Raw genomic sequence first — 22060 nt, 5'->3', positions numbered from 1 at the left:
GCAGTACACAAAGGGCTAAAATCAATGAAGGTTACCTAGACTAGGTAACATCTGTACAGTCTTATTCATAGTGAGAAAGTTTTCTGATATTAAGCACTTACTATGAATTTGACACTGTGCTAAATGTTTTTGCATACATGATCTCATTTAATTCTCACATCCCCCTAAAAGAAAGACACTACTATCCCCACTGACAGATGAGAAAACTAAGATTTAGTGCCCAAGATCACATAACTACAGAATGGCTATGCCAGAATTTGGACTCAGGTCTTCCTGACCTCAAAGCTCACACTTTAAACTATAAACTCAGGGACTGAACAACTGAAAAGGCCGTACCCCATGAACAAAAGTATGAGAGTATAAAATATCAAAGTGCATACTGTCTCCTCAGACTGTCATCTCACACGTGTGTAAAAACGAACAGCAGGACCTGAGCCCGAAAACCCTGTTGGGACCAGATCAGTAAAGGGCTTTGCAAGTCACTCTAAAACACCTCAGTTGTTTCAGGGACCCAAGAGGTTCAGAAACCAGTCAAGTGGCACATTTAGCTTTTGTACAATGAACTTAACCTGCACCCAGAGAAAATAAAAACTAATGAGATCATATAAAAAACTACTAAATCTCAACAGGTAGTTAAAGAAACACAAACTAAAAAAAGAAAATACTCTTTTTCAACCAGACAATCAGCAGATGTTTACAAATGATACCAGCCAGTGTTGATAATGTTAAGGGAAATGGGCTCTTTATTTCACTGGTAGGGGGCCTGTTAGTAAAAAAAATTTGAAGGGCATTTTTATGGAAGCAAAAGAGCCTTGAAAATATTTATGCCATTTATTTCAGCAATTCTACTTGTAAAATCTGTACTAAAAAGATAGTTGGATGTGCAAAGAGATTTAGCTACAAAAATGTTTACTATCATTCCATTCATATCACTGAAAAGTTAAAGATTACCTAAATTTGTGTTAACAGTGGGGAATTACCAAATTATGAAATATGTTCCCATGGTCCTTTACATCAATGGAGTAACATGTCATTAAGAACATCAAGACGATTAAATGACATGTAAATAAAAACATTAAGTTAAAATGCAAATTAAAGAACAATAATGTACACTTTGATCCCATTTGTACATATTAAAATATGTCCATTTAGGGATATAAACATAACTTTAAAGATTCAATTGGTAAAATATACCTAAAGATTCAGAAGAATCACCAATTGGAACAGTTTTTCCCTTTGTCCGTTTCTTTCCCATGTTGGCACTTTATGGATTACTTACTGACACAAAATAACAATCTAGAAAACAAGATAAAGTTAGCTTGACAAAAAAAAAAAAAAGAGTATGTTTTATATTTCTCTAGGCGATAGTAACTAAGCCACATATTTTACGTCTATCACACTTTATAATTTACAAAGACCATTCACAAATATCATCCAGTTTTCAGTAATTCTGAAGTAGACAGGAAAGTGTTACTCCTGTTTTTCATAGCTTAGAAAACTGATTCTTAGTAAGATTAAGAGTTTTGCAATAAGTGTAAGAGTCAGGAAAGAATCTGTGTCTTCTTATACAGATCTTTAAAAGTCTCAGCACTTTATACTACCAGGAATTCAACTTTTCATTACATGAATGTGGAGTGGTGGTGGCATTTTGAAACAGAAATATCACGTTCCCCTAAGCTATCTTTCTTAACTTTGCAGTCTATGCAAATCAAATTGATAATTTCTCCAAGAAAAATATGAAATAATTCTGAAGATAATCTACTAAAGGGAGTTAGAAAATTTACAAATTTCAAAGCCAAATATAAAAAGTGATCCACTGTTCCACATTTTCCATACCAGGATTCCCTCTGGGTATTAGCTAACCGAGAATTTATAACAACTGCATTCTCAACTGTTTACATTATTATATTACTGCCAAAATCAGTTTGGAAGACTATAACAAATCTAGCTGCACATCAAACCTTCATCTCCTTAGTTAACAATTCAAAATTCGAATATATTAAAAGTGCTGAAAGTACATACAGATCTACCGAACTTTAAATAATAATGATTCTGAAAATCTGTACTTCACTTCAAATAACTTGGTGTCAAAATCACCTGAATGACTATAGTAATTATTTTACCTGGGATGTTTATTAAAATTCTGATTACATTAAGTGGAAAGCAGGACCTGGGAGACAGGTTTTGAAAACACTTCCCAATTAATTCTGATACTTAGCTGTTATCCTGTCGTGGCTAAGGTCTTAGAAATATTCCTCTTTTAGCTCTTACTTGTTTAGTTAGTTAATTCAAAAAGGTTTATATGAAGTGCCACATCTAGTAATAGGTAAACTTTCCAAGGATCATCTAAAATTTAACATGGTTCCATGTTTACAAAATAAACGAATTAACTAACAACAAACAACACAAAGTATACAGGCATATATAAAACTAGGGTACTTTTTACATACATTTCATCCCCCTAAAATAACATGTTAAATAATTTATCTTCTCTAGAATTAGAGATTTTAAGGGGGGGAGGAAACAGCACCCAAATTCTTGCCTCAATCCAACTCCCTGTAATCTGTGCTGCATTCCAGTACCAGATACATCTAATAATACCATTTTCATCATATCTATGCTTCTGACCTGTGCACTTACAGTCCCTTAAAAATTGTCCTCAGTACTCTGGTAATCCTGATTCTCATTACTTCTCAGCAAAGAAACAGTAAAGTTTACTTACACCACGTTTTTTTTTTTTTTTATCTCCAAAGCCATTTCATAAACATTATCTTATTTGATTTTACACAACCCTTTAAATGGAGCGTTTTGCTAAAGGAAAAAACTCAGAAACAAAATGACCAAAGATCACAGAGTGGCTGAGATGGAATTAAAACACAGATTTTTCCGTTCCAAGACCACCACTCTCTGCCTTCCCGTCAAACCAGTCTCTCCAAAACACTGTGGCCCCACCTCTAAGACTTTGATTTCTAGCTAGGATGTTCTCTCCTCTAGCAAAATCTTACCATTTCTCCAAGATATTCATTTCAATGAAGCCTTAGGCAACCATTCTACTATAAATAAACCTCTCAACTTAAGTTTCCCAACCTTTATAACGTGCGCTTTTCCTTTTGTCCCCTAATCCCATGGGCTGCTTCTTAAATCTTTGACCTGGACACGTGTTATTTCTCTATCTGGAATCTAAAGTTCTAGGAGAAAGAAATGGTTTTAGGCATCGCTTCTGAATTGCCTAAAGCATCCAATACAGTGTTAGTACATATAAAAATACTTCCCAAGAAATACTGCTTGCACTGAAACAGAAAAAGAGCATAGTACCTGAGATATAAAAGACGATTATAAGGTGCATAGGTAGGTACACCTAAGAATGAAGCAAACAGGTTCCGGTGAAAAACAAAAAGGTAAAGAATTTCGACGTCTCCAGTAGTGAAGACATCATTAGCAAATCTGGTTTGAGGACTGCGGTAGCCCAGACACCAAAGACCAACTTGACAACTGTAAACTACTCCGCTGAGAGGACACTTCAAAGCTTTGGAAAGCGTTACCATAAATCATTAGCCGCTATAAAGGGCATCAAATAAACCTAGAAAAAAGAGTGTCAAGTACCATCAGCTATAAAACATCAATAAACCTATTAAGTTTTTCAGGTGAGTTCACATGAGAGTCAGCTTCTCAACCAAATTACCCTTTACAGGACTCCACACAAAATTTAAATCAAAGCTGGTCTTGCCGGTTCGCATAGTAATACAGCTCCCTCCCCCTCCCAGTCCTCCCATGCCTGCCCGATTCCATTAAAAATGGAAGCGTTTATAAAACTTTGTCAGCAGATCTTAAATATGGCTTTCAAGTTTGCCGTACATCTGACCTACCCTAGGGTCACTGAATCGTTGAGATGACAAATCCTGCCTTTCCTACGAACCACCACACGGACGCGGCAGCAAACCCCACCTGTAGGGTGCTCCTGGCCGCGCGGCGCCCGCCACACCTCCCCTTCCCTTCCAACTGCTCGGCACCCACGGGGGAGCTTTCGGGTCCGGGGTCGATCGGGGCGCCAGCACCGACAACTCATTGGCCAGCTCCTGGAACTGACAGGACATGAAGCCAATGAGAACGCGGTACCGGGCCGAGGCCGGGTAACGTGCTTAAGGAAGAGGACCCTTCGAGAGGAGAACTAGGTCACGGCAGGAAATTCGGGCTCTCAAAACGCAGGAAGTTATGCGAGCGGTGACTCCGAGTCAGCGGGAACAGAACTCACCCACGGCGACAGCGCCCATAACTGCATCCCCTAATGAGCCTGTGGGCTGGGCAGCCAGCTCTGTCTTCCTCCCGGTGACGGAGAGAGAGCGACAGAGCTCAAGCCAGACTGACCCCTAGAAAGCAACAACTTCCGGTACGTGGCATTATGGGAGGCGGCTTAGTCCCAGGAGCCTTCGGCGCTGACGCTATTGCATTGGCGCTTCCGCGCAATTCCTTCCGGAAGTTCGGGTACAGCCACCGGGAAGAGCCTGGCTGGCCGTTTTCCTCACTCTGGTGTAATTGTGGAGTGGTTTAAATGCTTCGGAAGCATGAGCACCTGGTGGTGGTCAGAGTATTGGAGTCTCCTTGATGGGTTTCCTTATTCACGTTACATCTGAAGGCAGGCTAGGACGGTAACATTTACATTTCACGCAGTTCCCCTTATTCTGCCCAATCGCCTTCTAAATGCTCAGTACGTAATTGTCTTGAATTTAACCTTGCCAACGGAAGGTAAAATTTTCAAACATTTGCTACGCGTTTGTTAAAAATACGTAAGTGCCGCGCCTCCTGTGCAGTGAATTAAATGAACACCGGCTCGCTACCCTGGAGTTTAGTCTTTTACAGAAGACACAACAATCGCTTGGTGTGGGGGGGGGGGTATGCAAGCGCCAGCAGAAAAATAGGCAGGGGATATGAACAAGTAATTCACAATAAAAGGACAACTGGCCATAAGAGACAGGAAGAAATGTTCATCTTATTAGTAATCAGAGAAAAGTAGATTAAGAAAGTGGCATCCTGACCTATCAAACTGGCCAGAGTAAAAAGAGTTGCATTTGACTCTTCTGCTCTTTTCCGCTGATAGAATTTTTTAACCTTATTCACTCAGCACACAGGCTTTTTTCTTCTATTCTCAAACGCAGCCTTAGGGACATTGTACCACTTGCTTCCTCTGCCTAGAATGCTGCTGCCACTATCTTCTGTGGTTGCTATTTTATTGTAATTCTGTTTACAACTTAAGAGTCGCTTTCTCATAGAGAAATTGGGCAATCTAGGTTATAGAACCACCTGATCACTCCCATCACTTTATTTTATGTCACTACCCAGCAATTACCACTATCTAGTATTTTTCTTTCAAATTTACCTATATATCCCCCCCACACACACACACACCCATACATACACAGAAACATACAAATGTAAATGGGACATCTCGTTTATCTTGGTTATGGCTATCTCTAGTACTCAGAAGTATCTGGAACATAGTAAATGCTTACTACATATTTATTAAAGGACAGTCATTAGAAATGAAAAAGTTTGCAAGAGTGTTCATAGTAGCCTTACTCATAATGGCTAGAAACTAGAAACAGCCCACATTTTTAACAAAATAATAGGAAAACTGTGGTATACTCATAAAATGGGATTCTAAGCAATAAAAAGAAACTGTAAGGCATAAGAACAGGGATGAATCTGTAAAATATTATAGGGGCGCCTGGTGGCTCAGTGGCTTAAAACCTCTGTCTTCGGCTTAGGTCATGATCCCAGGGTCCTGGGATAGAGCCCCGCATCCTGCTCTCTGCTCAGCAGGGAGCCTGCTTCCCCCTCTCTCTGCCTGCCTGTCTGCCTACTTGTGTTCTCTGTCTGTCAAATAAAATCTAAAAAAATTAAAATACTATAGTGGAAGAAGACTTACACAAAAGTAGGTACTATGTAATTCCATGGATATGAACAGGCACAACTAATTATGGCAGGAAAAAATCAAAAGTGGTTGCCTCTTGGGGATTTGGGTGGGGACTGACTGAGAAGGAGCATGAAGGAACTTCTAGGATGCTAGTAATGTTCTATATCTTAATAGGATTTAAGCCACACGGGTGTATGCATTTGTCAAAACTCAGCAAATATACATTAAAGATGTGCATTTCATTTTTACCTCAAAATTAAAAATCAAACATTTGAATCTTAATGTTATGCAGGATGAAGTACTTAAGGAGAAGTATGCCAATGTGTGCAATTGCTTTGAAATGCATCAAAACAGATGGACTGTTTAGGATGAATGGATTAATATAAAACAAAACTGGTAGAATAAAAGGTTACGATAGTGTCTAGAATCATGACAACATCAGTTTCTTAACCTCAGAACTATGGACAGTTTAAACCAGCAAATTCTTTGCTGGAGGGGGATATCTTCAGCATTGAAGAAAGTTAAGCAGCTTCCCTGGACCCTATCCATTAGATGCCAGAAGCACCGTTCCAGTTGTGACTATTCAAAATGTCTTCAGACATTACCAAATGTCCCCTGGAGCAAAATCACCCCCTTCTTTCTTTCCTCCCTTGAGAGTCACTTCACTACTTTACTGTAAAATTCTCTCAACTTTACTGCATGCTTGAAATGTCTCATAAAAATTGGGGAAAAAATGGGCGCTTGGGTGGCTCAGTTGGTTAAGTGTCTGCCTTCAGCTAAGGTCATGATCCCAGGGTCTTGAGCTTGAGTCCCACATCCAGCTCCCTGCTTGGCGGGAAGCCTGCTTCTCCCTCTGCCTGCCACTCCCCCACCTTGTGCTCTCTTTTTCTCTCTCAAATAAATAAATAAAATCTGTTTTTAAAGTTGGAGAAAAAATAGACTAATAACATTGAAAAATGTCCACAAAACACCAACTCAAAGATGCAGCTTTGAAAATGTATGTACTAATCTTATTTTCATAAAAAAAGTTGTGCAAGTTATTGATACCTTATACCAATAAATACGTTCACGAAAAAATCTTGAGATTTTTAAAATGAATATGTAACATAAAGAAAAAGTGCATTCCCTCTATTTAGTTTGTGAAGAAAAAAAATCTAAATTACTTTCATGGTGGATTCGCCTTCAAACTGTCCTTTTATTATCAGAGACATATTTCTATGCAATGACACAGTATTTCCTAAAGTCAACACCACCACCATCCAGGCTCACCTCTCCCTAACGCCTTGCTATTTAGGGGCCAGAAGAATCCCTGTCGTGTGGGAAGATAGCAGAAACGCAGAATAGGGAACCCCACTCTTACATACTTAATCCCAAGCTACATAAAACCGAACGATTCCTACCCATGTTTGTATTTGAGGAGCGTTACTTTAATGGACCATTCCTTGACCCGGGAACCAGTGCCGTCTGATACTTCTCCATGGCAGTGGCAGCAGCTGAGAAATGCCAATAGAGTGGAACTTGAACTCTGCGACTGAGAGGCATATAGCATCGCCGGGAATTCCGGCCGCCGAGCACCGGCCAGGACCAAACAGCCGGGACCAATGCGCTTCCGGGGCATAGGGCCCCGCGCGCGCATGCGCCAAGCCAAGAGGACGTTGTCTCACTTCCCTTGGGCCGCGTAGGCTTCGGATTGCCTAGCAGAGGAACGCTGAGGCTCCCGCTGGATGAGACCTGAGCTGTCCGTGCAGCCAGAAAATCCAGGGTTTCGCACTGAGGGGGTCCACGGCCCAGGTGAGTCTTCAGTCTACCGCTGCCCAGCCGAACCGAGGATTTCCCGCGTGGTCCAGGCCCGTGGCCCACTCCGGGAGCTCGGCGACGTCCTGGCCCCGCCTTCCCCACGCGCTACACTGCTCATTGGATAGAGCCGGCCTCGGCTGCTCCTGACCCCGCCCGCAGTCGGGACCTTCCCTTCCCGCGCTCACCACCACCCCCCGCCCCAGTCAGTTGTTAGGGGCGACGGCGCCGGTGCGCAAGGTTCCGGCAGTGGTCTGCGACTTGCACAGTGTCAGGGCTTGTGCCGCCTGGAGCCGCTGTGCTCTGTCAAGTAAGAATCTGCGAGGAGAAAAGAATGATTCCACTTAGGAAACTCAGTTTTCATTCTACATTCGTACAGCTTTCCCTGAAATCTTGAGTCCGAAGATTCTTTTCGGGGGTTTTTGTTTTGGTTTGGTTTGGTTTGGTTTTTGCATTGAAATCTTATCTACGAAAAAAGTTGGACAAGTAAATGATACACCTGTAGCATCGTTCCCGCAGTTGTTCGCATCCAGGTCGCTTGGCCCCAGACTTGTTTGCTGGCACTGTTTCATCTTCCAGACCTCCAAATTCAGTGGGACTTTCTCCCAGCTTCACTCACTCAGTTAAGTGACAAAACAAACATGCCTTTAAATATATGTTGGTTACTCCCAAAATTACATCTCCAGCCATATACCTCATAAATTGCATAATTGTACATCCATCTGTCTACTGAACATCTCTATTGAGGAGATAGATGTCTTAATAACACTTCATTACGTAGTATTTCTAAAATCAAGCTTCAGGTGTCCACCATCTTCCCTACCTAAATGCCAAACCCATCCTTCCCGTCTCTTAATGCCTTGGATTCATTCTCTGGATGAGACTTACTGGTCTCATAAGTAAGTCAAGTCTCTGGATGAAACTTACTGGTAAGTAAGACCACTGCGGTGGTCTTCCATATCGGACAGAATAAAATCCAAAGTCCTGGCCATGCCCTCTGAGTCCTAACTTAAACTGCCCCACATTTCCTCTCTAACCTTGCCTCCTAAAATTTTGCCCCATGCTTAGTCGGCTCCAGCACCTGGTCTAGCACTTCCCTGCCACAAGGCCTTTGAACTTGCTGTTCTTCTTGCTTGGAAAAGGCATTTTATGTGTGTGATTTTTGAGATTTTTTTTTTTTATGATTTTTGATCATTGTTAGAGTCTTAGTGTGAAGGACAATGCTTGATACACAGTAGGTGCTCAAGACACATTTGTGGATGAATATAAGAACAGCAACCACTTTTACAGTACTCTGTTGCCAAGCACTGTTTAAAGCATCTTCCGCACACCATCATTTAGTCCTCACAGCGACCCTATCCTCCCCATTTTAAAGATGGGGAGACTGAGGCACAGAGAAATTAAGCCACCTGCCTAAGGTCACACAGTTGTTAAGTGCATGTTGGCAGTCTAAGTAGCAGAGTACATACTTAAACCACTAGGATAAAAATACAAAATAAATTCACTTCCTCTAATAACCATCTCGCCATCTAATAACCTCTAATAACTAACCTCAACTTTAAAAGACTAGAAAAGATATTCATGGAACTCCAATGAGTTCAGGGATTTTGAATACTTACATGGATTTTTTTTTAAAGATTTCATTTATTTATTTGAGAGAAAGAGAGAGCATTAGAGGGGAGAAGGTCAGAGGAGGAAGCAGACTCCCTGTGGAGCTGGTAGCGCAATGTGGGACTTCATTCCAGAACTCTGGGATCATGACCTGAGCCAAAGGCAGTTGCTTAACCAACTGAGCCACCCAGGCACCCCGAATTTTCTTTTTAATAACAGAGCAAATATATGTTAAGGATGTCAAATGAAAATAGGATATAAAATTACATGAAGTGACTGGTTAGTAAAGAAAACATTGTGTTTAAGGAAGGGATAAGTGTTTGCAGCTCTAGCAGTTTTTTTAAAAAAACTCAGAGATGTTGGGTAGCATTGGTAATATTTAAACTATTGATCTTAGGATGACTAGATGACAAAGCAGGGATTCCTGATCTGTTCTGTGTAGAAGAGAGCTAATCTTCAGTTGGGGGGAAGAAATCTGGGGTCAAATAGGTTTGGGATACTCAGCATACTAAAACTTCCTAGAAATTCACAGTCCCTATTGGTATGTAACAATAAAGACTTTGAGAAGCCACATGCTAAAAGTGTGCCCATATAATTTACTGTCCAGATGGGGTTATTTTTGTTTAAGATAAATACTAGTCAGGACAATGGGATGGCCAGCTGTTACCCTGAAGAAACCTGTTAAACTTTGTGTTATTCAGCATTCAAGAACTTATTTGAGCACACAAGTACTCTGTGTAATTTTTTTTTTCCCCAGCATGGCACTGATGCCTTGATAAACAATGTTTTAATGACTTAAGTTGAAAAAGCACTGGGATTAGGAATGGTGTGTTGGCATTGATTTATACTCTGGTCTGTGGAGACAGCCAATGCATGCAAGAGTGCTTCCTATTTTCCTGATTGCTTATCCAGTTAATTGTAATGAACTCAACACCCCCACCACATTTAGTCATTCTCATAGTCCTTAATGTGTTCTTTTTTAAAAATTATTTTTTAATTAATTTTTTAATTTTTTATATACATCTAATGTATTTTTTCCCCAGGGGTACAGGTCTGTGAATCGCCAGGTTTACACATTTCACAGCACTCACCATAGCACATACCCTCCCCAATGTCCATAACCCCACCACCTTCTCCTGACCCCCTCCCCCCAGCAACTCTCAGTTTGTTTTGTGAAATTAAGAGTCTCTTATGGTTTGCCTCCCTCCTGATCCCATCTCCTTAATGTGTTCTTGATAGGACCTAATACAGTTATTGATCTGTCACTTGTGACTAACATACATTTCCATTTAAGTAGAATTGTTATTCTTTAAAACTACCATACAGTGAACTTGCTAAATTGTTGACCAAATACCATTTTCTAATATTAAAGAAATAATCCAACTGTATTTGGATGGAGTAAAGAAGATGTAATAAAGGGAGGACATGTTCTCAGAAGGCTTGATAATGAATCATCCAAGGCAGCCTTTGTGAACTGGGTCCACTCTAAATATGTTGGCATTTTGGGCTACCAATCTGTGAAACTAGCAGCCAGATCATGAACTGGGATAAATTCACTCCACTAAGTAGCTGCCAGGGTCTTCAGCTAGTTTGCCTTCAACTAAGGGAAACCTAACACACCCAAACTCCTTTCAGACTGCAACATTCTTACCCAATCACGGATTATGAGAATATATTCCTAATAAATAGTTGGTGCCCTCTTGCATGTCTTTATAGACCTCTTTTAGACACTGCATACAATATGTGTAATGACAATATGGAGCATGAGTTGATGGAGGCAATGTCCAGGTAAGAGGAGTCACGGTTCTAGAAGGAAATAGATATGCACTCAACTCTGAAATTTTGAAGAGATTGCATAATGAAGGGACTGTTGACAGAGGTGCATTATTGCCCCTAGGCCTGGAAGATTTGCTGGAGCTGAGGAAGAAGGGCTGCCCACAAAAGCTATGGTCTTTAGGAGTCACGACCATTGTCAGAATCCCACCAAAACAGGAAAGATGTAGTGAAGAAATACCCTGGCTTCTTTCTCCTCCCATCCTCTCCTTTCCTGCCAGAGCATTAGCTGAAACTAACCACAAGAAAAAAGAGTGGGGTGGTATAGGCTGCAGAGGTCAGTTTTTTAGAGTCTAGAGCAAGGAAAAGAAGGACCAAGAATGTGTTTAGGGGACAAATAAGTAACTAGCAGAAAAGAAAATGGTCCAAATAATGAGCCCCTGAATTAGGCCTTTGTAGTCAGGATTGTGAGGAAGGGACAGGTTCAGGTCTACACTATTTTTCAGGTGCTTTCCTGCCTTACAGACCTTTCTTCTGTCCCCACTATGCTTCCTTCTCTACTTGTCTAAGTCTTAGCCTATATTTAGGGCTCAACTCAGGGTCACCTGGCTGGCTCAATTGGGAAAGCATGTAACTGTTGATCTTAGGGTCATGAGTTTGAGACCCACATTGGGTGTAGAGATTACTTAAAACTTTAAAAAAAATTTTTTTGGAGAAAGATCCAACTCAGATCCTGTCTCCTTCCTTAACTCTTTCCTGATAGCCCATTTCATTGACATGTACTTCTCTTAATCCCCACAATAATGCCTATACTAGTCATTTAACACTAGCCATTTAACACATTTAGCCTTTTTTATCTGCATTGTTCTATATCTTACTAGGTAATAAATCCTGATCCTCAAACTAATTAGAAAGCTCCGCGAAGGAATGAAGCATGAAGCTCTACATACAGTATTTACTCAATAAACATTTGCCCAAAGATGAGAAGGAATTCTATGAAGACGCCATTAACCAAGATAATAGTGTTTGATTTCACAGAGTAAATTCTCTTTGAGAAGGTAAGACATGTTTCCTTTGGAGCAATGGGACTGAGCTCTGTTTTTCTTTTCAGATGTGTAACTCCTTTTTTTCTAATTTCAGAAACACTATATAGTAATCCTAAAACTTCAAACAATAAAGAAGCATATAAATTAGTCAGTCCTTCCTTTCTTCCTTCTACCCACATTTAACAAACTAATTTGGTGAATTCCCTTTCTGACTTTTTCATGTGTGTATAATGATATAACAATGAATAATATGATCATACCTATTTATATTCTTTTACAATCTACTTTTTTAAGGTAACTATTGTATCATGAATATCCATGTTAATATGTACTTTTTAATGATCTCATAATATTCTGTTTAGATATATATTTATTTAACTCATCTATTGTTGAATGTTTAGGTCAGTCTGATTTTTTTATTGTAGATAATGAGCAATGAATATCCTTATAAACACCTTTTTTATATACTGTCTGATTTTTTCTTCAGATCAGTTTCACAGAATTAGATCAGCTTTCCTTATACCAAGTTTTTCTTCTATAACAATTATTAGATGTTAACCATCTTTGTGTGTATATGTGTGTGTATCTGTGTGTGTATGTGTGTGTTTGCACATGCATACTAATTTAGTAAGTTAAAAATATTGTGTAGGAGGGACTTCCACTTTTGGAACAGAGTAGATGTATTTTTCCTAATTTGTCCAGCTAAGTACAACTAAGGACCCTGGACACTATAAAACAAACACAAAAGACTCTGAAAAGTGAAGAGGAAAGCAGAAAAACCAGGGGACCTTGGGAGCCAAGGAAGGACACAATGGTGACATCCTTGGTTATTCTTTTTTGCCTCAAATACCTGAGACTTGATTAAAGAAGCAGCAACCAAGAAATATCAAGGGTACAGACCAAACAAATTGAAAAGCCTTAAAAAAACCCCTGCTCTCTCTAGCTAAAGTACCAAGAAATGTGCAGCCGAGCAAGATGGAAATCACTTAGATAATAAACGTGCTACATCGGGTCAATACCAAAGAAAACACTGTGGCCTCTTCCCTACCACACCAGCAAAGTGCACCTAGATTCCACTTTCTCTGAGCTGTAATAACCACTTCAGTGCCCACTCCTTGTCAGGATGGTATATTAAAAAAATGTGATTAGGAATCTAGGAGTTTCCTCTCTGCTGGGTGAGAATGAGGACCTTACCAGGGTTTAGTGTCAAACCCATGTCAGATCCATGTCAGACCACTTGGGGAGCCTGTATTTCCCCTCTGATGCAGCAGTAACAAGAAATCCCACCTTCACCCTTCTGGAGTGATGTCCAAGAAGTCTAGTGGGGAGTCCAACTTTCACCAACACCTAACATTAACAAAGTGACCCATCAACATACTGTTAGTGGAGGCTGCATGGGTAACAATAAGGAGGCACTTCCACCCCTCCAAGGCAGAAGCTCCCCTTTTTCTCCCTTCTGAAGCAGGGTTTCAGAAGAAGTATGCTAAAATGGAAGATTTGAGTATTTTTCAGAGTCTTATAATACCTAAAATGTCCAGATTAAATAAATAAAAAAAATCATCATCATACCAAAAAGAAAGAAAGTCTCAAACTAAATGAAAAAGACAATAAAATAGATGCCAATGCCAGGATGACAGAGATGGCAGGATTATCTGACAAAAGATTTTATTTTATTTTATTTTATTTTTTTAAAGTAATTACTACAGCCAATGTGGGGCTTGAACTCGTGACCCTGAGATCAGGAATTGCATGCTCTTCTTACTGAGCCAGCCAGGTGCCCCCGACAAAGATTTTAAAACATGTATCATAGGGGTGCCTGGGTGGCTTAGTGGGTTAAGCCTCTGCCTTCAACTCAGGTCATGATCTCAGGGTCCTGGGATCAAGCCCTGCATCAAGCTCTCTGCTCAGCAGGGAGCCTGCTTCCCCCCCTCCCTCTGCCTACTTGTGGTCTCTATCTGTCAAATAAATAAATAAAATCTTTTTTTTAAAAAAAAGTAAATAAAACTTTAAAAAAGCTTTAAAAAAACCTATCTTAAAAAATTTCAGTGAGCTTTTATTAAGAACGTCTATTAAATAAATGTTTATAATATCAAATGTGTGTAAATAATCCAGGTGCCCATCAGCAGGCAAAGAATGCAATAAATTATGACCTATTGACATGATTCAGTATGACAGTCAACCACTAGAAAGAATGAGATAAATCACTATGTACTGACAATGAATAGTTCTTTGATATATATTTGGAAGGGAAGAAGTAGGGAAAAAAGATATGTTTATATGATCTCTGCAGATACATTTTGATTATATATCTCACTCTTTACATATACATAAACACTATACCACCATATATTTTCCATTTATGCATGTATATAATGCCTAAAATATTGTACATTACTGTAATACCAAAACTCTTCAACTTGGATGGGAGACTTAGGAAAATAGAGGAAGAGATCACCAGCTGAAACTATATCTTCATTTTTTTTTTAAAGATTTTATTTATTTATTTGACAGATAGAGATGACAAGTAGGCAGAAGGTGGGGGGAAGCAGGCTCCCCGCTGAGCAGAGAGCCCAATGCGGGGCTCAATCCCAGGACCCTGGGATCACGACCTGAGCCGAAGGCAGAGGCTTTAGCCTACTGAGCCACCCAGGGGCCCCTATATCTTCATTTTTTAACCTTCTACCACTTGAATTTTATAACCTAGTACTTTTAATATAACACAGGTTACTTGAGCTGTGGGATTGTTAGCATATTTTCTCTTCTTCACATTCTTCTGCTTTTTAAAAACAAATAAACACTAACATTAAGAGAAAAATATTAGCCATCCACAAAATTCTCTTACTTATTCTGTTCATTCTAGGTTTCCAAAGTAACCAGTCATAGCCTCTCTCCTGGCTATATCACTGATATGGCTTTTGACTATATAATTAGTTTACTTCAGTGAAATTGTTCATTGTGATAGCTCAAGATTCCAGGTCAACTACCCAGATACAGAGGAATTTGATGCCTGGTTATTATTATAGTTTTATGACTTTCACTTTATGATCCATAGTTTGGATCCTTAGTATATTAACACTCATTTAAATTTCACATTTTATGAAGAAATCAATAAATCAATAAAGACCTATAGGTCTTTCAATAAAGACCTATATTGATCTATTGAGTTCTCCCTAGGTTCTATTTGCAAATTATCTCTCTTATCCTTACCTCCTTAGAAATTTACGGATATCCAAAAATGATTGAGATTGAACAGGCCGAGGCTCAGCTCTCTGAGTTAGACCTGCTAGCCAGTATGTTCCCTGGTGAGAACGAGCTCATAGTGAATGACCAGCTGGCGTTAGCGGAACTGAAAGATTGTATTGAAAAGAGGACGACGGAGGGGCGATCTTCGAAAGTTTACTTTACTATCAATGTGAAACCGGATGTATCTGAGGAAACAACGGTAATTCTCTTTGCTTTTTGGAGAACTGAAAGCCTGTCAAGACTTAAAACACCACGTAGGGCATTTTCTTCTTCTCTCTCTCTTTTTTTAATCAGGTGATGTTTTCTCTGGCCTGTATTCTTCCCTTTCAATACCCCGAAGTTCTGCCTGAAATTACTGTCAGGTATGTGACAGAAATTGGCCAACATCAACGTTAAAATTAACCTGAGAATAAAAGCAAGGCTTGAGTCTGTTCTCTGTTCTGAGAAAATTGACTTCATTTTTTATTCCTTATCTCTTCCATCAGATCAGTATCACTAAGTAGATCCCAGCAGACTCAGCTGAACGCAGATCTGACTGCATACCTGCAAAAGAATTGTCTTGGAGACGTCTGTATATTGAATGCCACAGAGTGGGTTAGAGAACATGCTTCTGGCTATATGAGCAGAGACCCCATTCCTTCCCCTGCTCTAGGAAGTACATTCCAACCAGTTGATCTGATTTTCACAAGACTGTGGATCTATAGCCATCATATCTACAACAAGTGTAAAAGAAAGAATATTCTAGAGTGGGCAAAGGAGCTTTCCCTATCAGGATTTAGCATGCCTGGGAAACCTGGTGTTGTTTGTGTGGAAGGTCCACAAAGTGCCTGTGAAGAATTCTGGTCAAGGTTTGCTTTCACAAATATTGTATGCTGTGTCAATAATTTTATTAGTAAACAAGATACTAGAGATGTGGCAATTAGTATGTCCCTCGTGTTATACCTTATGGGGGATTCAGTCTCAAGTCAATGGATAAAATAGAACTCACATATGATCAGCATCACCCCCTTCCCTGACATGGTGCACACAGGAGATGTCCTGTAAATAGCTGTTTATTTGGGCCCTTGTCCAAGATGTTACGATCCCCTTCATTTCCATGGATTGGGTTCTTAGTGATGTGATAAGCTGTGCATACCTTGTGAAACAAAGGGGTTTCTCATCTTCTCATTTCTGTACTGACATCCTAAATGAGTTTCTAAGAAGTCCCTTTGGGAGTTTGAGATAAAGCAGTTTTCACATTTGTAAAATGCTGATTTGAGGCAGTAGCAATGAATGAGTTTAGGGATAGGATCCTGACCAGCATCATATTTGATTAAAATTAATCCCTGTGACATAAAAGTAAATATCTTTACTTCTGGGAAAAGGCATTGCTAAGTCTGTTTTATAACTTCTATTCTCAATGCTCTAGAAGACAGAACATATTTTCAGTGTGACTACTTTGAAAATTTCTTTTCAGACTCAGAAAATTAAACTGGAAGAGAATTTTAATTCGCCATCGAGAAGACATTCCTTTTGATGGTACAAATGACAAAATAGAAAGACAAAGAAAATTTTCAAGTTTTGAAGAAAAAGTGTTCAGTGTTAATGGAGCCAGAGGAAACCACATGGACTTTGGTCAACTGTATCAGTTTTTAAACGCCAAAGGATGTGCGGATGTTTTCCAGATGTTCTTTGGTGTGGAAGGACAATGACTGGCAGAGGAATAGTGAAAGTTTTTGTCACTGTTGGCCTTTTGATTTTTTGCCCCAGACTTTCTTGAAAGATGAAGTAATTTGGGGCATCCAGGTGGCTCAGTCGGTTAAGCATCTGACTTTGATTCAGGCCATGATCTCCAGTTTCTGGGATCTGGCATGCCACTCAGCAGGAAGCCTGCTTCTCTCTGCCCCTCCCCCTGCTTGTGTGCTCTTTTTCAATCTCTCTCTCAAACGAATAAATAAAATCTTTACTAAATAAATAAATTTTAAAAATAAAAATGGATTTAAGTAAAAGATATCAAAAGAGAGAAGAGCAAGTTAGATGGTCCTGCCTGTACTATATACTTTGAAAAAGACAATAAAAGCTGTAAGAGGGGTACCTGAGTGCCTGAGTGGCTCAGTTGGTTAAGCATCCAACCCTTGGTTGTGGCTCAGGTCGTGGTTTCATAGTGGTAGGATTGGGTCAGAGTTGGGCTCTGAGCTCTGAAGTGAATCTGCTTGGGATTTCCTTTCTCTCAAATAAATAAATTGTTAAAAAAAAAAAAAAAGCTACAAGAAATTGTGGTTAAGGGTTCCTGGGTGGCTCAGTTGGTTAAGCATCTGCCTTCAGATCAGGTCATGACCCCAGGACACATAGCTTTCTTAGACTATTAAGAATGATTACATATTTGATACGATTACGTATTTGATATATAAACATTCCTGTTGGGTAAAATTGACCAATCTGATTGCACGTACATTTATTCCACAATGACAATCTGTCAGTGTCTTAATTTGATACATATCTTGAACAGGAATCATCTACAAAGAAATAATGATAAATTCTGAAAACAAGCTATTAGTCCCAAATCAAACTATGGTTAAAAGTTAAAAGGATTAGGGGTGCCTGAGTGGCTCAGTGGGCTAAAGCCTCTGCCTTCGGCTCAGGTCATGATCCCAGGGTCCTGGGATCAAGCCCCAAATCAGGCTCTCTGCTCGGCAGAGAGTCTGCTTCCTCCCTCTCTCTCTGCCTGCCTCTCTGCCTACTTGTGATCTCTGTCTGTCAAATAAATAAATAAGATCTTTAAAAAAAAAAAGTTAAAAGGATTATTAGAAAACAAGAGTGTGGGCAGGAAACATTGGCCATATGTCCACTTTTATTTGTAAAGGTAATTCCTGTACAAAACTTTTTTTTTTTTGAGAGAGAGAGAGCATGAGAGAAAGTATATGAGCAGAGGGAGGGGCAGAGGGAGAAGCAGAAGCAGACTCTGCTGAGCACGAAAGCAGAACTTAAAACTCATCCATTTGGACACATGAAAAGACAGGTTGAAATGAGGGTTCAAATGAAAGTAAAGGCAAAAGTACTCACCAAGTCTGCACTGCAATTAAGAGTCTAGATGAGAAGATTCAGCCCCACGTTGGCTGCCAGAATGATGTGGTTTGGAGTGGTAGAGTTCAGAGCCCATGGTCAAGACAGTTTTCTTAAGACAACTTTGTACAAAATGGTGGCTTTATTAAAACACAGAGACAGGACTCCTGGGCAGAAAGACCGGCACTGGGGTTGTGAGGAGTGACTCATTATATAAGATTTTTCTGTCCTATGGAGAAGAGGTTGATGTTAGGACTCCGGGAAATTGAGTCGATAGGTTTCTGGAGATTGCTTTTTTTTTTTTTTTTTTTTTTTGGTAATTCATTAAGACAGTTGCAAACTGATGGAGACTCGTGTCCTACATGACTGTGATCTCTATCAGTTAACCACTTGCTTTTTCCTTTCCTTTGTTCTTAGGCAGCCAGGAGTGCCTGAGGAACGTCACACATGTGGCCACCCTCTCTGCCCCCGCACCCCCGGAGGGGGCTGCAATTTTTGTGCAGCAGTCGTGTGCTTTGCCTTTAGCTTGCCTTTTGCTCCCTAATCACTGAGATCATAACCTTTTTGGGTTTTGTTTCGTTCTGTTTTTGTTTTTGTTTTGCAATCAACAAAGCTATTATGAGCAACCTTTACATCTTCATGTTAGATTTCCAAAAGTGGAAATTTACTCTTAATGCCCTGGATGTCTCTTGTCAAATTGCACTTATGAAGGGTTAAGAAATGAAAATTGCAATTCTTCTGAAAATTCCTTTTCTCTAGATTTTTATCATCATTATTATTATTTTGTCATTTTTTAGAAGAAAAATCTACATTTTATTTTATCTTCTTTTGACTTTTAGTGTGGGTCAATCATATTTCCTTTGTGGTAAATGCCTATTTATGATTTACTTATTTTTACTTAAATGGGCAGCCTTAAAATATTTATTTGTAAGCATTTTTTTATTTTTTTTTATTTTATTTTTTTTTTTTTAAAGATTTTATTTATTTATTTGACAGAGAGATCACAAGTCAGCGGAGAGTCAGGCAGAGAGAGAGAGAGAGAGAAGCAGGCTCCCGCTGAGCAAAGAGCCCGATGCGGGGCTCGATCCCAGGACACTGGGATCATGACCTGAGCCGAAGGCAGCGGCTTAATCCACTGAGCCACCCAGGCGCCCCTGTAAGCATTTTTTTAAACAGTAAGCATATTAGCCCCTAGTTAAAGTTGCAGACTTTCCTATTTGTTTTTTCTGACACAGAGGGAAAAAACATTTTAGTTTAATGTATTTAGATCCATCAATAGTTTTCTTTATGGTTTTCTTTTTTTGGAGTATCACCTGGGAAGGCTTTTTGTTGGTTAAAAACAGAGGGAGTTTCCCAGCTATAATCTTAGAGGCCACACCTCCCCCATCCACTGGGAGTGCAGGGAGAGAAGGCAGAGGCATACCACTCCAGGGAACTAGGTGACATGTGGTTTTTGTTTGTTTTGTTTCATTTTACAGGAGCATCACTTGGGGGGCAAATAAAGATGTCTTTGAAATAAGATGTTTTTTAGCCTTAGCCTTAAGCTGTTTACTCTTAGAGTTGAAATACCCCCAGAGTCCTTATTATTCTGTAGAAGGAAAAGAAGAAATCCTTTTCTCGTAACATCTTATAAAGATCCTTTTGGTCAGTCCAGTTTGCCAACTTAGGTCACTTACCCATCCATGGGCCAAGCTGACTTCCCAACTTCTGTGTTTTGGACTGATTGGATGCTGTGTCCTGGAACTAAAAATGATTTTCTCTCTCCTAGAATTATGAGTCTAGGTGTACACTTAAAATTTGTCCACTGAGTGCAAAACTAAAGGGAGTCATCTTTGGTGGAAATGTATTTATTGTGCAACTTAATACTCTAATCTTTTTGACTATTTGCCTTTTGATGTCAAAACTTGGATTTTTGTTGCTTCAGGGAGGTAGTCATATTTCCTTGTTGCCTTTTTTTTTTTTTTTTTAATTTATTTGACAGAAAGAGATCACAGTAGACAGAGAGGCTCCCTGCTCGGCAGGGAGCCCGATGCGGAACTCGATCCCAGGACCCTGAGATCATGACCCGAGCCGATGGCAGCGGCTTAACCCACTGAGCCACCCAGGTGCCCCTCCTTGTTGCCTTTTTAAGACATATTATGGTAATTTGGAATACATTTTCAACAACTTTCTGTTAAAGAATGATAATATATTTTTGGTAGAATAATAGAAAAAATAAGCTTTATTTTTTAAAGGGATAACCAAGTGAGTACAAAAATAGAAGCTGCCTGGGTGCCTGGGGGACTCAGCCAGTTAGACATCTGCCTTCAGCTTGGGTCATGATCTCAGGGTCCTGGAGTCAAGCCCAGCATCAGGATCCTTGCTCAGCAGGGAACCTGATTTTCTCTCTGCCTGCTGCTCCCCCTGATTGTGCTCTCTCTCTGCCAAATAAATACATAAAATATATTTTTAAAAATTTACTTAGTATGATTTTTACTCTGTGTGTGTTGGCCATGAAAATAATGCAAGGAGAATAAATCCACTATTTCAGAGTTACAAAACATAAAACCAAAGACCAATTAATCAAGAAAGTCCACTATCTAAAATTTATTAATTGTATAATCAGAATGTTTAATAAATCTTAACTCAGGTAAACAAATAATTGGGATATACAATATCAAAGTATTATATTCTTAAATTTTTAATGTTTTTTTTTAGGCTTAATTGAAATACACACTGAGGTTTTATCATCTTTTTAGATTTTAATAATTTTTTTTCGAGTATTCATCCCATCCTTTGTTGAGCCTTTGGTATTATAAACAGTTTTAGAAGACATGGAGCTTTCTCCCATTAGCCCATCTTAATTCTACACCAAGTTTTGTGACACACTAATTGCCTTAAAGCTTGAGGCATTGACCGCTGGTAGGCAGCAGTTTGATAAACAGAGGGAACACACATAAAAGACTTCCTTGGGTGGCAACAAGATGAATGAATCCCCACACCAACCCACCAAATCTTAAAAGTTTATAAAAAGAAGTTTTAACCAGGTTCAGTAACATATACTATCAGGTGTTCTTAACACCACATCATTATGTCAAGCCTGGGTCCTTGGATCAGTCTCTGGGAGCAAGAATGGTAAATGGAACCCACATTTCAAGGGGAGGGCAGATGGGTGGTGAGGAGGCCCCCACCTCAGTGCCTGGGTCCAGCACATGGGTCAACCAGCAATTGTTTTTCTCTCTCTCTTTTTTTTTTTTTTTAAAGATTTTATTTATTTATGATAGAGAGAGATAGGGAGAGAGGTAAGACAAGCACAGGGGAGCTGGAGAGGGAGAAGCAGGCTCCCCACTGAGCAGGGAGCCCTGAATGGGGCTCCATCCCAGGGACCTAGGATCATGACCCAAGCCAAAGGCAGATGCTTAATGACTGAGTCACCCAGCCTCTCCAAACAGCTGTTATTTCTTTTCCATGATCTCCCCAACACTTTCCCTACTCCAGGATAATTGTAAAACATACCTATTTACATAACCTTGTAATATTATTTCTTTTAAAATTCTTGTGAAAAGAGTACCTGGCTGGCTCAGTCATTAGAACATCTGGCTTGATCTTGGGGCTGTGAGTTCAAGCCCCATGTTGGTGCAGAGATTACTTTTTTTAAAAA

The 22060-nt window shown here is 39.7% G+C and overlaps 2 protein-coding genes across 15 annotated transcripts in view; one reads left to right on the top strand and one right to left on the bottom strand.

Moving 5' to 3' along the window:
- Positions 1–7463, bottom strand: part of USP16 (ubiquitin specific peptidase 16) — a 30117-nt gene extending 22654 nt beyond the window's left edge. For 2 of the 12 annotated variants that reach the window (XM_032353415.1, XM_032353463.1), the window contains exons 1-2: positions 4253–4373; positions 1195–1296 (exon numbers count right to left, since the gene is read on the bottom strand). In XM_032353415.1, coding sequence (XP_032209306.1) covers positions 1195–1255 — 61 coding nt within the window. In that variant the 5' untranslated portion in view covers positions 1256–1296; positions 4253–4373. Of the gene's footprint in view, positions 1–1194; positions 1297–3315; positions 3359–3866; positions 4083–4252; positions 4378–7311 lie in introns of those variants that run through there. The other 10 variants (XM_032353400.1, XM_032353406.1, XM_032353472.1 and 7 more) reach the window with 8 other exon arrangements.
- A 98-nt stretch (positions 7464–7561) lies between these two features.
- On the top strand, positions 7562–17308 carry RWDD2B (RWD domain containing 2B). 3 transcript variants are annotated; one of them, XM_032353511.1, is made up of 7 exons: positions 7562–7702; positions 8225–8327; positions 11971–12147; positions 15351–15577; positions 15673–15740; positions 15864–16226; positions 16835–17308. In XM_032353511.1, the coding sequence occupies exons 4-7, from the start codon at positions 15371–15373 to the stop codon at positions 17067–17069; spliced, it is 873 nt and encodes a 290-aa protein (XP_032209402.1). In that variant the 5' UTR covers positions 7562–7702; positions 8225–8327; positions 11971–12147; positions 15351–15370; the 3' UTR covers positions 17070–17308. The 3 variants fall into 3 exon arrangements, with proteins under 3 accessions (XP_032209402.1, XP_032209413.1, XP_032209423.1); XM_032353522.1 differs by adding an exon at positions 12838–13146 and having other exon boundaries at positions 7562–8327; XM_032353532.1 differs by lacking the exon at positions 8225–8327.
- Positions 17309–22060: the final 4752 nt, after the last annotated feature.

The sequence above is a fragment of the Mustela erminea genome, chromosome 1, assembly GCF_009829155.1.
Source record: "Mustela erminea isolate mMusErm1 chromosome 1, mMusErm1.Pri, whole genome shotgun sequence".
NCBI classification, from domain to species: Eukaryota; Metazoa; Chordata; class Mammalia; order Carnivora; family Mustelidae; genus Mustela; species Mustela erminea.
Note: the sequence above shows the minus strand (reverse complement) of the source record. Positions and strands in the feature narration are given on the sequence as shown.

Coding starts and splice junctions, on each gene's coding strand:
- RWDD2B (XM_032353532.1), top strand. CDS start 15,371: ATGATTGAGATTGAACAGGCCGAGGCTCAGCTCTCTGAGTTAGACCTG. Junction 15,741..15,863: donor CTGCCTGAAATTACTGTCAG/GTATGTGACAGA, acceptor CTCTTCCATCAG/ATCAGTATCACTAAGTAGAT. Junction 16,227..16,834: donor TGTGAAGAATTCTGGTCAAG/GTTTGCTTTCAC, acceptor ATTTCTTTTCAG/ACTCAGAAAATTAAACTGGA.